Source organism: Saimiri boliviensis, chromosome 10, assembly GCF_048565385.1.
Source record: "Saimiri boliviensis isolate mSaiBol1 chromosome 10, mSaiBol1.pri, whole genome shotgun sequence".
Taxonomy (NCBI): domain Eukaryota; kingdom Metazoa; phylum Chordata; class Mammalia; order Primates; family Cebidae; genus Saimiri; species Saimiri boliviensis.
The window spans coordinates 52828050-52845303 of NC_133458.1; the positions used below are offsets into that span (position 1 = coordinate 52828050).

Sequence of the window (17254 nt, forward strand, 5' to 3'; positions counted from 1 at the left end):
AAGTGATATCACCCATGAACACTTCATGGATTCATTTATCAGATTACTTTCAGAGTTGGGTTCTGGGGTACTGACTGACACTAGAGGGTACTTAAAGTTCAATCAGGACAGAATTCAGAAAGGTCTGTCTGCAGCAGGGAGGGGGAAGCTACATCCACACGTGGGACAGAGCAAGGAATGCTGGGACACAGGAAGCCCTACTGGGGCCAGCAAACAACAAGACGTTGGCCGAAGGAAGGGCTCACTCGTCAAGGGGAGATACATAGGCTAAACTTTGCCCTGTTGTGAGCCGATATAGTGCCTTGTACGTAATCCATCTTCAGCAGATGATGGTTCAATCAAATTATTTTTACCCTAGGATGGTTTTGGCTAAAACTAAAGTGAAGATTTTCTGCTAATTTTTTTGTTATTTAAAAAGATTTTTGTGTGGCTTATTTTCTAAAATCAAACTTCTTAAAGAGACATGATTTTCTGTTTTAAATTTGTTTAAATAATACATTTTGTGCCAGGAAGATTCTTTTTAAAGGAAACCCCTTCATATGTAAAGCATAATTATTCCTTTAATAAAACATTTTTTATTATAGCTATTGAATAACACATCTGCTACAAGGATGTTATTTTTTTCATCAATCCATGTGCACAGCTCTGATTAGAAGAGGTAGAAGATACACATCTCCTTCAAATAGTGAATCTCCTTCAAATAATTTTATTTTGTTATGACAGATTTTGTTATGAAAGCTTTGAATGGCACTCTTTTTAAGAAAATACTTTTAAAAAATGTAATTCTCTGTTTCAGCTCTTTATGTGTTATGGTGACTATTGATTTCAGAAAAAAGTACCTTAAGAGCATCTTTCTCCAGTACTAATATCAATATTTCTCCACAAAACATTTATATCATGGTCTCCTGAAGAAGAAATTTTAATAAGCTGCCTCTCCATACTTTTTATTCTGTAGGCTTTATTCACATCTGCTGTTTTCAGAACAAGCTCACAACTGTTACAATGTCTTTATATAGTAAAATCAGAAGACCGTTCTCAACCCAGGTGTCTTGGTTTAAGCCTTCACTCCACTGTTCATTTATATCACTGTTCTGATGTACTCCTCAAAAATATTATATCCACACAATAAAGTTTAAGAATAAGCTTTTAAAAAAGTTTTAAAAATACGTTTTCACCAAACGTATTAAAGATTTGAATTAACCCTTTTCTATTTGTTTCCAGGGCTACAGCAACACACCGGGGCCAGGTTATTTTCAAAGATGCTTTAGCCCAGCAGTTGTGTGAACAAGGAGGTAAGAGTCATATTTGATTTGTTTGTGTTGTGTCTAAACTATTCATGGTAGGTCCTATGGTCTCTGTACTATGTAAGCATCCATTATAATTACTTAATCATAATGCTTTAAAAATATAAGTATTGACCACTTCATAGCACTAATAATTATTTCATTATTACTGATAAAAATCTATAGAATTCTGAAGATACTGTGAGCAAAAGAAAATTTATTTTCATAATTTTTTCTTTTTTCTTTTCTTTCTTTTTTTTTTTTGAGACGGAATTTCGCTCTTGTTACCCAGGCTGAAGTGCAATGGTGCAATCTCGGCTCACTGCAACCTCCACCTCCTGGGTTCAGGCAATTCTTCTGCCTCAGCCTCCTGAGTAGCTGGGATTACAGGCACGTGCCACCATGCCCAGCTAATTTTTTTGTGTTTTTAGTAGAGGTGGGGTTTCACCGTGTTGACCAGGATGGTCTCAATCTCTTGACCTTGTGATCCACCAGCCTCAGCCTCCCAAAGTGCTGGGATTACAGGCTTAAGCAACCGCGCCTGGCCCATAATTTTTTCTAATGAATTACCTTTAGTTATTCTAAAAGTACAAATCTTAGTAGTAATTTTTAAATTCTACTAAATACGTCTGCTTAATTTACCACTTAAATGTCTTATCATCTTTCTTGAAAATGTTTCTGATTATTGCTTTTAACATTTCATCATGTTATACATAATCATGTGTACAGTATCTATCTATGGGCCTGTTGCAACTGTGTGCACTATTAATTTCAGACTTGGGCAGCTAGACATTGGATCAATTTAGATTAAATTTTACATAATATCAGATATGTATGACCAGGGTGCACACAGATGCACACCCAAACACATGCACCACATTGAAACAGTTAAAACCAGGATCTATGCTTCAATGTACATTTGTTTTTCCTATCCCTTGAGTTTCTGCCCTACTTTGTGTTTTCATTATTGCATTTACCACTTCATAGAAAATTTTTCTCTGGAAAGGGCTGGATATTGCCCTAGAGAGACTGAGTTTCTCAAGTATGGGGACTATTCCTTAAGAGGCTTTGGTTCCCCAGATGCTGACATAGAGCTCGGTGTGTAAGTCATTCTAAAAATGTTGATAGATTGAATACAAGTTTGTCTCAGCTGTACATATATTCCTTGATTTCACCATCTTGATAACGAAAACATTTTATGTTGGTCTTTGTAAATGTCATGCCATTTTCATTGTTTACTGTAAGTATAGTATTAATTTTTGTTTGAAATTACATTGGGGGAATTTATTAACTTTTAGAATTATATTATTGTATTTAAAGGGAATTTCTATTATCTCTCTGCTAAAGAATATCTGATGGGCTTTGGAGAGAAATTAGGAAAAATTATTGGTTTTTGAAATTCCTAAGAAAATACCATTTATTATTAGTTATGTACATCACAATATGGCTTTAACTAAGTGATGTGATGCTTAATGATTATTAATGGCAAAATCCTAATTATACACATAGTTCTTGAATTATAAAACTTCATTCTAATTATAGTTTCAAACATGTTATCAGTATTCCTGGGTTTAACAATCTGGCTTCAGTCTGCCTCTCCTACCTGCAACTTTTGAGAATACAAATATTAAAATGTGTCTTTGTAGGTAGGCTCAAGAATTCACTCATTATACAAATCTTCTAGACTATGAAATCACTCACATTACTGAAAATATAGAATACCACATAGCAGTGAACATTAATATCCTGGATATTTTATAGTGCCAGAAAAAGAAGTATCTAATTTTATTAACATTTACCGTTGTCTAAAAACTGATTTCTTTTAAGCCTTAAATTTTTTAGCCTTCGCTGTCGTAAATGAATTATTGGGATTGAGTTCACTTAAAATGAAAAGAAAAACCAGTGGGAAAAATTCTCAACCAGTGAGGAAAAAAAGAAAAAAAATGCCTTCTATAGTAGTATTACACATGAGCATGATTTACACGATGGTAGATGTGGATGTTATTAAAAATGCTGTACAACCCAGGACCAGAAGAAAAACACTGAGCTTTTCAATAGCATCTAGCTCATTGAAATCATATCAATCCATCCAAGATAAAGTAAAAAATAATGCTAACAAGAGTGATGGCTTTCTACTATCAGGGAATAATAAGGAAAATAATTACTGCTATAAACTATATATTTATTCTGGACTTATCTACTTTTAATTAAAACATTAATTATCTCCTCAAATAAAATAACCTAATTTTATCATGTAATCATTTTTTATATATAGAATGAGGAATATCTAATATATTTATTGGAGGAAAAACAATTGCAGTCACTATATACCACAGCACATTGCCTTTCCATTTTAACGTGCTCAGTATGTTTGTTGATTTTAATTAAACAATTCAAGCAAAGCAAACTTTTTTGTATTGCTTGCTAAACATATTGAAAAAGTAAAAGAATTAGAAAATGTACTCGTAATGTCTTAGAGAGTCTGTAATCTTAATCCCTTTTCTTATAAAGCATTCATTGAAAGTTTTTTTTTTTTTTGAGATGAAGTCTTACTCTGTCACCCAGGCTGGAGTGCAGTGGCACAATCTTGGCTCACTATAACCTCTGCCTCCTGGGTTCAAGAGATTTTCCTACCTCAGCCTCCCGAATAGCTGGTTTTACAGGCTTGCACCACTGCACCCAGCTAATTTTTTGTATTTTTAGTAGAGATGGGGTTTCACCATGTTGGCCAGGCTGGTCTTGAACTCCTGACCTCAGGTGATCCATCAGCCTCCCAAAATGCTAGGATTGCAGACATGAGCCCCTGCACCCAGCCAAAAGTCTTTATTCTGCAGAACTGTGTACAGCACCTGCAAGACCTCTGACCTAGCTCACAGTGCTAAATGTGGACTTGAAAGTGAAAAGGACTCATTTCCTGTTCTTGAGGAGCTCATAGGCTAGGATGTAAATGACAGATCTATGGATTACAGAGGTAGCTAGGGAATCACCCTGGGGGTGTTAGGAAAGGCATCCCAGGAAGCTAAACCTGAATGGCCAGTGAGGTTTAAGAAAAAAGGAGAGGAGGCCGAGTGCAGTGGTTCACACCTGTAATCCCAGCACTTTGATAGGCCAAGATGTGCAGATCACTTGAGGTCGGGAGTTTGAGACCAGCCTAGCCAATGTGGCGAAACCCTGTCTCTACTAAAAATATAAAAATTAGCCAGGCGTGGTGGTGGGTATCTGTAATCCCAGCCACTTGGGAGGCTGAGGCAAGAGAATAGCTTGAACCTAGATGGAGGTTGCAGTGAGCCGAGATCACGCCACTGAATTCCAGCCTGAGCAACAGTGAGACTCTGTCTCGAAAAAAGAAAAAAAAAGAGCCATCTGTCTCCTCCTTCCCATTCTCACTGACCCACCTTACATCAGGCCCCAGTGCCTCCTTTGGGAATTGCCAAATAGCCTCCTTTGTGATTTTCCTGCTGCCATTTTCATGGTGCCTTTATTTTCATGGTGTTATAATTAGCTTTCTAAAATAGAAATATGCCTCTATCATTTGCCTGCCTAAAACCCTTCACTATCTCAATTGGAACCAATAGTTTATCTTCAGAGTAAAATTGCCACTGCTTATGACACATGCAAGGGCAATCCCTTACAGTCTGGCTTCAGTTTGCCTCTCCTACCTCATTTCTTGCCATCCTCTTATTTTTACCTTGAAACTCCCTGAATGGACCTTGCTGTATCATCCTGGTGATATCTGCACCCTGTACTCTCCCAGTTTTCTTTGCCTGGGCTATCATTTTACGTCCTTTCGTTCTATCTGACTCGGGTCGTCAGACCCTGCTTAGGGTATTATTCCCTCCCTCTGGAGAAAACATCTCCGATTCCCTCCCTCTCCTGCTCAAGCTGGTCTAGACAACCCTCATACCTAACTCTCTCTACAGAATTGTCAAGCCTCGTTAAATGGGAACACTCTCAACACTATTATGTGCCAGATACCACTCCAAGCAGTCCACAGACTCATCTAATCTTCACAGCAACTCTCTGAAAAATAAACTATTATTACCTACACTTTGAAGATGAGAAAACAAAGGCACAGGGAGAGTAACTTACTTGTGCATTCACTCATTCATTTGACAACTATTTATTGCATGTTGTAATAAGGATATTATCACAATGCATTGTCTGCCATAAGATATATGCTCCTTGAGGGTAACAACTGTGATTTTTAGTATGGAATCTCTAAAGCTTCTCACAATATCTGGTGTACAGTATGCACCTCATAAATGTTTATCGAATGAATGAGCAAACAATTAAACTACAATAGTCTGATAGATAAGAAAGAGGAGGCAACCCAGTAATTCATTACAGCTAAACCATGAGGCGTGGAAAGGTAGGTGGAGCAGATCATGCAGGACCTTCTGTTAATGCTCAGGGACTTAGGTGTTCTACTGCAGGTGGTGGGAAGGAAGCAGGAGAGTGATAGAACAATTAAAGAAAACCTAATGGGGGTTGGAGGTGGAATGTGTTGCAGGGTTATTGACAGATTAAAGGCAGATGACAGGCAGACAAGGGAAGACAGATTATTATGAAAAGAGAAATAAATGCTGAGTAGTTTAAAGTTGAGGCTTTGAAAAAATATGATCACTCTACATTTTATGTATTACTATGGACCCCATGAATATGAACCATTATTATGGGATGTCTTAAGTTAGATCTTGGATGCCAGAAAGAAGGGGATATGTTAGAGAGACCTAGAGAAGGTATGCGGGGAAGGGCGGGTGAGGACAGGGAGGAGATCTGGGCTACTTTGTCACTTCTGACCTAAGTGACTGAGTGGACAGTGATGCCAAGAACAGAAGAAATGAAGAAAATGTTAGAGGTGTGGAAGGAAAGATAATCAATTGCACTTCCACATGTTGGCTCTGAGGGAGTTGCAGAGTCTCCAGCAGCCTGCTGAGAAGGAGGCCTGTCCCTGGCTGGGGCAACCAGGGAGATTTGAGAGCCATCAGCCTATTGATGCTGGAGAGGCAATGCATTCGTCAGGGAGGTGCTTAGAGCAGGGAGGAAGGAGCCAAATGAGAAAGTCAGTGACTGAGCAGGGGCAGGAAGAAGAGGGAACTCTGGAGATGAGGCTAGCCTCTGAGGTGGGGGGAACTGTGGGAAGAAATCTCAACATGGTAGAGGTATCCAACAAGGACAAATGGAGAGAATGAAGGATAGAAAAGGACCTTAGGCTTTTACAGTCAGAAGGTGATTAGCATTTGGGCTGGGTGTGGTGGTTTACACCTGTAATCCCAGCACTTTGGGAGGCCGAGGCAGGCAGATCACCTGAGGTCAGGAGTTTGAGACCAGTCTGGCCAAGATAGTGAAACCCCATCTCTACTAAAAATGCAAAAATATTAGCCAGGTGTGGTGGCGGGTACCTGTCGTCTCAGCTACTCAGGAGGCTGAGGCAAGAGAATCACTTGAACCCGGGAGGCAGGGGTTGCAGTGAGCTGAGATTGTGCCACTACACTCCAGCCTGGGCAACAGAGCAAGACTGCCTCTCAAAAATTTTTTTTAAAAAGTAGGTGATTGGCAATTTGACTGGAAATTAGGGTGGTTTTAAGCAAGGCAAGACTACCTGAGGCAGCTTTGTAGCATGGAAAGCTTCTTGCTCAGTCTGTGGAGTCAGGCAGACAAGGGAATGAGAAATAAATGCTGGGCAGTTTAAAGTTGAGGCTTTGAAAAAAATGTAAACACTGTATATTATATGTATTACTGTGAACCCCATGAATATGTACCATTATTATTTGTCAATTAAAAAAAATAAATTTTTTTTAAAAGAAAGGAGAGGGGTAGGCACCCAGAGAGGAAAGGATTCTGGATTTTTTCTCTCTCTCTAGACCAGAGTGTATTTATTACAGGCTTCCAGTACCTTGCAGCCAGACACCACCAGGAACACGCCTAGCTGAAGTTAAATAGGTTGAACAGGTTGATTTAGTGCTTGTCATAGTGTGGGAGAAGGCAAACCATGGGGAACCATGTGGCATCTCAAGGAGAGGATGTTACAGAAGGAATTGTTATTATAAGACTTGAGCTGTATTTGGCAATTAGGGTAGGCTTTAAGAAAGTGGAGCATTGCTTTAGCTTGGATGAGGTCAGGAAGTAGGGACAAATCTGTGGTATCTCAGTAAATCTACCACAAGGGCAGACTAGAGTGAGGCTGCTGCTGTAATTGATAAAGAAGCCGCAGTTGCTGCTACAAACCAGGAGAGAGGGTGCTTGGCACATTGTGACTTAGCCGGTACTAAAGTTGTGTCTGTGTTGAGACATGATTAAGAAATAGATGTATCTCTATCTTGATTCATTACAGTCACAGAGTAGACTTGTCTAAACTTGGTGTTCTGTGAAATTGTTTATGTTCAGTAGGAGGATACCAAAGCCCAGCAGAGATTGCCAGGCCAGGTTCTAGATGTCAGAGGCTACTTTTTTCTTAATTGTGGCTGAGAAGAGAATGCAAGTGGGCAGTGATTTACTTTTGTATTTTAGTTTTTACGAGGGCTTTGAAATCACAAGGAAGTGGATTATCTTATTTGCACTGCTATAACAGAGTGTCACAGGCTTGGTAATTGATAAAGAACAGAAATTTACTTTCTCACAATTCCAAAGGCTGGGAAGTTAAAAATCAAGGCACTGGCAGGTTTGATTGTCTGGTGAAGGCTGCTTTAAACTTCTGAGATGGAGCCTTGATGATGTATCCTCCAAGAGGGGGAATGCTGTGTCCTCAGATGGCAGAAGGCAAAAGGGCAAACCAGCTAAACGTTGCATGAAGCCTCCTTTATAAGGACCTTAATCCCATTCACAGGGGGAGTAACCCTCATGACCTAATGTCTGCTTTAAAGCCCCACCTCTTACTACTGTCGCATTGCCAACACCTAAATTTTGGAGGGGATGCATTCAAATCACAGTGTGGATTCAAGCTTTACTTCTGTGACCTTACTTTCCAGGGTCCCTGACCCAAAGCACAGGTTCAATACATCTTAAGGGGAAAGACTTTGCTGGAGCAAAATTTTATTCAAGGTCAGTTGGTGTGAAATAAAAAGCTTAAGTACATCAGTGGGGTAAAATTGTGAATGATTAATTTTTTTAAATGTACCTCTATTTTGTAATTTTTTTTACAATGAACTAACTTTATTTGTGTTATAAAGAAATAGCACACATTTCCTCCAAAAAGCATACTTATAGGGTTAGACTTAGGAAGGAGGAGGGACGAGTCTGCTGTGGCAAGGGAAATAAATCCCTTCTCAAGATCAAAGGCAAATTCTAAATTACTCCTATGCCTCCTCCTATATGACCACTTACCTGACACCCTTAACATGCTCCGTCTCTGTTGTATTATAATTATTTTTTTAAACACTCTTTTCTCCCAACTGAGAGCTTTGTGAGGGCAGGAACCATTATTAAATTTTTTCAATGTTTAATAAGGCTTGAAACATAGACTCAATAAATGTTTGCTGAATAATCAACTTAAACATTTTACAATTGAAAAATCACTGTCCTTACTGAAAAATCTTTAACCCTGAACATTTGCTATGGACTATGATGAGGCAGTGTGGCTGCTACTAGCAATATTCCTCACACTGATCTCTGGTTGTAAAATGCATGTGCCAGGATGTTAAAAATTTTTGAAAGTTCTTCATGGACTTTCATATAAACTGTAAGAAGTACCCTTAATGTTCTTGGAACATAGATCAGGTTCACAGATTTTTAAAATATATCTCTGAGGTTCCGAGTAATTGTAAGCACATCCCCATCTGAGTTCTGCTGTCATGTCATGTTGCAGACAAGGAGCTGGAGTTTTCCCATCTTTAGTCTGGGGTAGAGGCTTGGCTTGGCTGTATACTTTCAATTGTTTTGAAAGTAAAAGATGCTTAGGTTCATTCACTAGCTGCAAAACATAAAGAACGAAATTATTCAATATTTAGTACTAAACAAAAATTACTTAATGCTTACCGTGTGCCAGCCTCTGTGCTAGGCTGGGTCTTGGAATACACCAGTGAACAGAGCGAAGATCCCGGCTGTCACAAAGCCTACATTGCAGTGAAGAGGAGACAGACAGGATATAGGAGACATAAGAAATGAGTAAATGTGGTTCCATGTCACAAGGTGCAAAGTGTTGTAGGGGGAGAAAGACCACTAAAATACAGCACAGTAAGAGCATACAGTTGGGTGGAGGGGGAAGAGGCTGATTGCAGTTTTAAATAGGGTAGCAGGTAAGTCGGGTAGATCTCACTGAGAAGGTGACATTAGAGCAAAGATCAAGAAGCGGATAAAGGAGTTAGCCAAGTGATTATCTAGGGCAGGCGTCCCCAGACTTTTTACACAGAGGGTCAGTTCACTGTCCCTCAGACCGTTGGAGGGCCGCCACATACTATGCTCCTCTCACCACCAATGAAAGAGGTGCCCCTTCCTGAAGTGCCGCAGAGGGCCGGATAAATGGCCTCAGAGGGCCGCATGTGGCCCGCAGGCCGTAGTTTGGGGACGCCTGATCTGGGGAATTGTCCAAAATATCAGTAAGTGATTTTAAAGATAAACATGGTAGTGTTTTTTGAAGTAATGTTAAAGATGACCAGAACAAAGAATAGAGACAATATCAGAATATACTAAAAACTTGAAAGGAACTAGGAGAAATCAGATTTTGTGCAGACATGATTACTAAATAATCTAAAAAGAGCTGCATACCTATTATGTCTCTCTCTGAACCACATGAGTACTATTGAAAATGTTAATATGAGTGTGGTATATATAGACTTAGGATGAGAACTAATATTTAAATTTATGCTATGATCATGAAACTGTAGATTCTTTATCTGTGGATTAGTGATGACACAAAGCAAGCTAACGACAAAATAAACAATACTCGTGAGTGGCAGGCCTGGAATTCAAATCTCTGGACTCACAGCCCAATGTTGGTTCCATTATACCAAATAGATTCTTAAAATTAAAAAAAATTAAACATTAAAAAATTAAGCTTTCTGTCAGGAACCACAGATGCTTTCTGCCGGGCTCAGCAGATTTTCAGCTGTTCATCACCCTCAGAACAGTGAGTGGTAGAAGGTGTGGCTATGCTCTCTAAGGGCCGTTGGATCATGGTGATAGGCATATATATGCTTCATCCCAAACGCAAACTCTTTGCAATTTTTAAATCGTTTGTATTAAAGATTGGTGAAAGTTTACTTAAACTGTGAGATGGAGAGAGGGGCAGAGGAAAGTTTAAACAAGCAAGCCCATAAAGTGAATGGGATGTTTAACCTCCTTTGATATTTTTTAGCACTTTAAGGATAACTTTATACCCAAATATTGTAAAAATTGTAGATGAGATCTACCAAAATCTTCTCCTGGCCATCCTTGGTTATTTAATAGCTTGTATTACTAGGTATCTTCCCAATACCCTGAAATGCAAAGTCTTTATTAATTCAGACTTTATTAATTCAGACAAGATTATCACTACTGCCTAAATTTCCTGTAAACCTTGGACAGAACACAAATTCTTTGGTGCCCTAAATCTACACAGTTAAGGCAAAAGTGGTGTGAATGTGTCAGCGTGACTGCCACTGGTCCGGCAGCGTGCACACGTCACAGTTGAAGATGGGGCAGGGAGAATAATCGTGTGTGTGTGTGTGTGTGTGTGTGTGTGTGTGTGTATTCATTGGCCTGTGGGCTTCTTGGCATACCCTCCTCAAACAGACACATTGATTATTTAGCAAGACCAGATGGCAGGCTTAGTGGCCTGACAGCAGTCATGCCCTGTAGTGCCCCCAAAGGGCACGTGCCATTTATAAACCACCCTGGAATTCTCTGTTGTTGGGTTGATGGAAGTGGCTATAACTAAAGGCAAACGTTTTATGTCAGGAGGAAAGAGGTCAGGCATCCAACTGGTGTAGAAAACCTTGGTTGCTTTCTGCCGGGCTCAGCAGATTTTCAGCTGTTCATCACCCTCAGAAAGTGAGTGGTGGAAGGTGTGGCTATGCTCTCTAAGGGCCCTTGGATCATGGTGGTAGGCATATATATGCTTCATCCCAAACGCAAACTCTTTGCAATTTTTAAATTGTTTGTATTAAGGATTGGTGAAAGTTCACTTAAACTGTGAGACGGAGAGGGGCAGAGGAAAGTTTGAACAAGCAAGCCCATAAAGTGAATGGGATGTTTAACCTCCTTTGATATTTTTTTAGCACTTTAAGGATAACTTTATGCCCAAATATTGTAAAAATTGTAGATGAGATCTACCAAAATCTTCTCCTGTCCATCCTTGCTTATTTAACAGCTTATATTACTAGGTATCTTCCCAATATCCTGAAATGCAAAGTCTTTATTAATTCAGACTTGTTTCTCTCTAATTGTCAGAACTGGGTTTTAACATATCTACTTTAATTGTTGAAAAGAAAATACTGATGTGTTTCACTTGAATGTGCCCAGTGTTAAGCATTTGCTAGTTAAAGACATCTGTGCTCCCCTTGGCTATTTCGTAGCTTGTATTTCATTTTAGTGGTTACAGTTCCCGTTCATGACATCCCTAGGCTTTGTGATTTATAAACAAACAGTAAAGAATTAAGAGGCTCAAGGAAAACCATCCAGGAACCCCTGGATCTTGCTTCAAGGTCTTACAAACTACCCAACAAAGCAAGAAACCAAAACTCTCCTGGGGCGATGGCAGGCAGAAAGTATCCCTAAGTAATTCTGAAGACAAGCAGATGAAGGGGATGACAAAGAGCTGATTCACATGACCACCGTAAAATTTCTTGCTATTGACTCTGGGCAGGTCGGATTATTCTTTTAATTTCCTAAAGAATGGTGTTTTGGACTGGTGCTGTTTATCCCAAGGTGATTGAACATAGATTTAAACAGACTTCTTTTCAGCTCTGAGGGCTATATACATTCCCACTTGACAGCTTTATCTAGTCTAAAGTCAAAATTTCTAGATTTATGCCCAAGAAGAATTTTTCACTGAGTTATTTTGGGTGCCTATGGAAGTATTCTTTCTACGCATGCTGCTTTATAACCTGCTTGATTCCTCCATATATTGAAGGACAAAGACCAAGTTTGGATCTATGCAATCATTTGGGGAAGGGTATTTTGTATGTTATAAACATACATAAATCACAATTTTGTTTTGGCTTGTGAAATATTATTTCAACGAATTTATCAATCCAACCTTATTTTTAATGTACACCTGAAAATTCAATTGTTTCATGTAAAAATTAGTATAGATTTTTTATAATCAAGTTTTTAAGAGTTGGAATTCATTGGTATTAATTAATAGATATTGCACTGTATCCTCAGTGGGCGTATGTGAAGCACTGTACCTGACCCATGGGACATGTGTGGCAACATAAGACAGTCTCACATTCCATTATTAGGAAGCTTATAGTATAGATTTATTAATACAAACCCGGAAGAGAAAGACCAAGACACATTTGCAGAAAAATATAAACTTAGTGGAATGGTGTTCCTCTCATCTCCTCTGTGGCCTTGCTGCAATAATTTTGCCTTCTCTTTCTCATAACTTCAGAATCTTCCTCTTCCATGGGTGCCTCCTCCTCTGTGCTTAAATATGCTGAAGCCACTGCTACTTTAACAAGTATTTCATCTTGAACTTCGGGTACCCCTGCCATGTTTCCTTCTTACACTCTAGCTTCTTCAAAGAGCGGTGTGTGTTGCCAGGCTTTTGTCCCACCCCTGCCATGTGGCCTCGACCACCAGCACTTCCTGGAAACCATCATCCTCAAGGTCACCAGTAACCCACTAAGTTCCAACCAATCTGGAGGACTCAGATCCTCACCCTACTTGACTTCTGTTTTCTTTTTCAGTTTCTATGAGTTGTTCTTCTTCCCACATCACACATTCTGCACTTGAACTTCTTTTTGTACTTTTATATTGTCTCTGTTGATCTCATTCACACCTGCAATGTTCATGTCCCTAGCTCTCCACTTGATTGGTGCTTATACAAAGAGTCAAGAAGGCAAAGTGATTGCAAACATGAAGTTTGCCTGAAGTTTGAATTTCTGCTCTGGCACTATCTAGCCATGTAACCTTTCTGAGTCTCAATTCCCTCATCTGTAAAATAAGAAAAATGATACTATCAACCTTTTTGGCCACTTCATACCATTTCCAAGAGCCTGGTATGATATTCTGTGCCCAAAAGGAACATCTTAAGGTAGTGAGGATTAAATGTCATGATGAAGTGCATAGCACAGTGGCTAGCACATGCTTTCTAGATGTTAGCTCTCACTATTATTACTGGACTCTACATTTCAGTGTCATTTAGTTACCTTGAACTCAATATATTCTAAACTGAAGTTTACTTCCCTCGAATCTGCACCCTCCATTGCAGTTCTGGTTAGCATCTTCGTAATCACCCCAGTCACTAAACAGAGACCTAGGTAACACATTTCTTTGCTCATTCCTTTTTCTCATCCATGTCTATACCCAGTGTGTCTAAGGCCAATTTATGTAGTATCTCTTGAACCAACCCTTTTCTTTCCATGCCTACTGCTATTTTTTTTTATTCAGGCCTTTCACCCATTGATCAAAATGCTCCTGGCTTTAAACCCTAAAACTGCCCTCTATTTCCCCCCAGTTTAGCCTGGCTTTCAGGACTTCCCTGATCTGTCTCACCTCTCTCTCTCTCCAAACTCATCTTCACATTTAGGATCTTTCCATACCCATCACCCTCACTATTTCAGTTGTAATAAGTGCTTCCTTCATTAGAGATACCATCAGTTAGACAACAGAGGAGGTATTGAGGAAAGTACACCAGGGAAAGGAATTGGCATGTATGAGCTACAGTGACAGGGTCAGGATGGTATCTCTGATGAAGGAAGTACTTATTACAACTGAAATAGAGAGACTCGTCTCATCCTTAAAAATCTAGCTCAAGTCTCTCCTCCTATATCATCTTTATCACTCTCCCACCTTATATTTGCTAACCAAATTTAGTTTACCATATTGCATGTAATGCATTGACTCCTAAATGTATTTTGTACTGCACTTGGATCTCTTTTATATTCCCAGAACTTGGCACAATGCTTGATGACATTTAGCAGACACTCAAATACTAGATAAGGAAATGAGTGAACCATATAAAGCAAGGTTACCTTTCCAAAATTGCCAAATTACTATTATTTCCTTAACTGCCAGCCAATCTGTACTTCCCATGTCCCCAGAAGTGCTTTTACATTTGTATTTCAGCATTGTGCACTCTTTTTTCATTGACGAACTTTATTAGATAGAGTAGCCCAACAGAACTCAGAGTTGAACAGATGGTATTTGAGATGATGTTCACTTTATTCCTCAGTGTCCTCTACGAAAAACTACAGGAGAAACTTCTATCCAGTCTGTGTACCTGCAATCACTGTCCTTCTCCTGAACAACATGTGTTCTTTTAAAGTTATGAACTCTTCCATTTCTTTAACTTTATGGCTTGAGAACCAAATTGAAGTCTTGGGGGCATGCATCTTTCATATATATCTCAACATAGCATGTATTATTTTTCCACCCTTGTTTGTCATCATCATTGATTTCTCTCCTTTATTGTCTTGTTCAGCTGTCCACCATTTTTTGTCAGTAGCCTTAAATTTATCTTAGAGCAAGGCAGATTGTGCAATTCATCGTTAGGCATGTAAGGGAAAGTGAAAAGAAATATGAAGAAAAGTAAAGGAAGAAGATGACATATGTACCACCAATAAGGAAGAAAAGGAACAGAGGAGATGTTTAGAATTTTCCAACAATAATGATTTTAGTAATATTGGCTTGCCGATGTTATCAGAATCCATTCAACTGGCATTTTTGGAACTGCCATGTATGAGACATTGTGCTCAGCTTTGGGAATGCAGAGGTATTCCAGATAAAGTCTCTCTACTCATAGGAATTTACAGTCTGATCAGCTCTAATTTCTACTGTGGCCTTTAAGATTGTGACTGAGATAAAGAGAAGAAACTTTCCCCCAAAGGACACCCTTTCCCCACCCATGGAAAATTAACTATTTTAGTTAGAGTGTCAGTGAAGCTTCTATGTACCTGAGGTACTAAGCAAAGTACTTCAAAATGTGGGTGGATTCAATTCAAAGTGTTTTTCTTAGTCATAAACCAGTTTAAGTATAGGTGGTCTAGGGCTGGCAGCGTGCTTCTACCATACACAGCATGTAGCTTCCATATCTAGAGGCCAAGCTGGCTTGTTCCCGCACTCACCATCACCTACAGCAGGGAGGGGAAAGGGTCAAGGAAGCATGCCCATTCCTTTAGGGCATTACCCAGCCCTGAAAGTGACCCTAGTCACTTCTGCTCACCTCACATGAGTAGAACTTAATTCCTTTGTCATAGGAAGCTGTAGGGGAGGCTGAGAACTAGACTTCCAACTGCAAATGACAGTTTAGTTAAAATAAAGAAAAGGAGAATAGATTGGCAAATCTCTAGCAATTTCTGCTGATGTTAGCAACAAGATTTCTTCCTTCTCCTCCACTTATTCCTCCTCAGTCTTCCTCTTTCGATCCTAGTGATTTTCCTTCCAACCTCTAAATGTTACTTAAAAGCACATTCTGCACATGTACCCCAGTACTTTTAAAGTATTTTTTTAAAAAGCCGTAGGTTCTCAGGTTTCAGGTCAATTTTTACCTGCAATTTCTCACATCTGTTCCATCTATGAACTTCATCTCTTCAAGTTCTCAAAGGTCTATGATCTTTAAAAATTATTAGCAACAATTTTTTAAAAATAAAAATTTGACCAGGGATGGTGGCTCATGCCTGTAATCACAGCACTTTGGGAGGCTGAGACGGGTGGATCACTTGAGCCTAGGAATTCGAAACCAGCCTGGGTAATGTGGTGAGATCGTGTCTGTATCCAAAAAAAAAAAAAAAAAAAAAAAAGAATTAACTAGCCTTGGTGCTGCATGCTGTATTCCCTGCTTCTCAGGAGGCTGAGTCAGGAGGATCATTTGAGCTCAGGAGTTTGAGATTGCAGCAAGCCAAGATAGTGCTACTGCACTCTAGCCTGGGCAGCAGAGCAAGACACTGTCTCAAAATACAAATCAATATAAAAATTAAAAGGTACCAGCAATTCAAATGATATTGTTTCGCATTCTGATTTTTCACTTAAAACTTTTATTTCTATCATCAGCAAATTTTTGAAAAATATATGGATATATTCCCAGAAAAGGTGGGGACATGAGCCTGATAAGACAATGAGCCACAATTTTTAATGTTTAAGGCCTCTTTATTGACAGCTCCTGTTAGAGTAAGTCTTACCTGAAAGAGTTCTGTATCTCTAAATTACAGGTTATAAAGTTATATTTTCATTTTCCTCCTATTTCATTTATTTTAGAATGTGAAAGATGATAAATTGTTATGAGAAACAAATCAAGTTGAGGTGGGAAATCAGAGTGGGAAGAGAAAAATAATTCCTAATATTGCTGGTTCTGTGTATAATTTAGCTGTCTTTAAATATTAAGTAATCTTTTATACTGATCATAGTATGTTCCTGAACACAGGGAGAATTATTTTCACTCTAAATTTATAACATTTTTGGAAGCTTAATTATCATACTTGAAGGTCAAATGGTGCTTTATTGCAATAAAATACAAAAAGTAATAAAGAAAGTATTCCTGGGGAGATGAAAGTCTAGGTTCATAGCTCATTAAATGCTAACTTCAGAGCCCATGTCTAATTTGTCATATTTAGCTTTGGAAGTTTAATACATTTAAATTTCAAATTAGGTAAAAAGATACCTGAGGCAAAACTACCTAGGGCCTTTGAATTCCAAAATGATTCAGGAGATACAGTTCCTGTAACATAATGCCTGTATTTTTAAGAATTGCTTGCCATCTATATGTAATGCTTGACTGACCCAAAGGCTTTTTTTTTAAGTAATCAATAATATTAGCTCAAAGCTCATTTACTACCCCCTCAATTCATTTTTAGGCATTATTGCCCTTTTTCTTCTCCACATATTTAAATCTC

At 38.8% G+C, this 17254-nt stretch overlaps 1 protein-coding gene across 3 annotated transcripts in view; it reads left to right on the forward strand.

Moving 5' to 3' along the window:
- The window catches only part of RELN (reelin), a 522420-nt gene that overhangs the window by 219905 nt on the left and 285261 nt on the right, over positions 1 to 17254 (forward strand). For all 3 annotated transcript variants that reach the window (XM_039472914.2, XM_039472915.2, XM_074379281.1), the window contains exon 4: positions 1222 to 1292. In XM_039472914.2, the coding sequence (XP_039328848.2) occupies positions 1222 to 1292 (71 nt within the window). The remainder of the gene's footprint in view (positions 1 to 1221; positions 1293 to 17254) is intronic.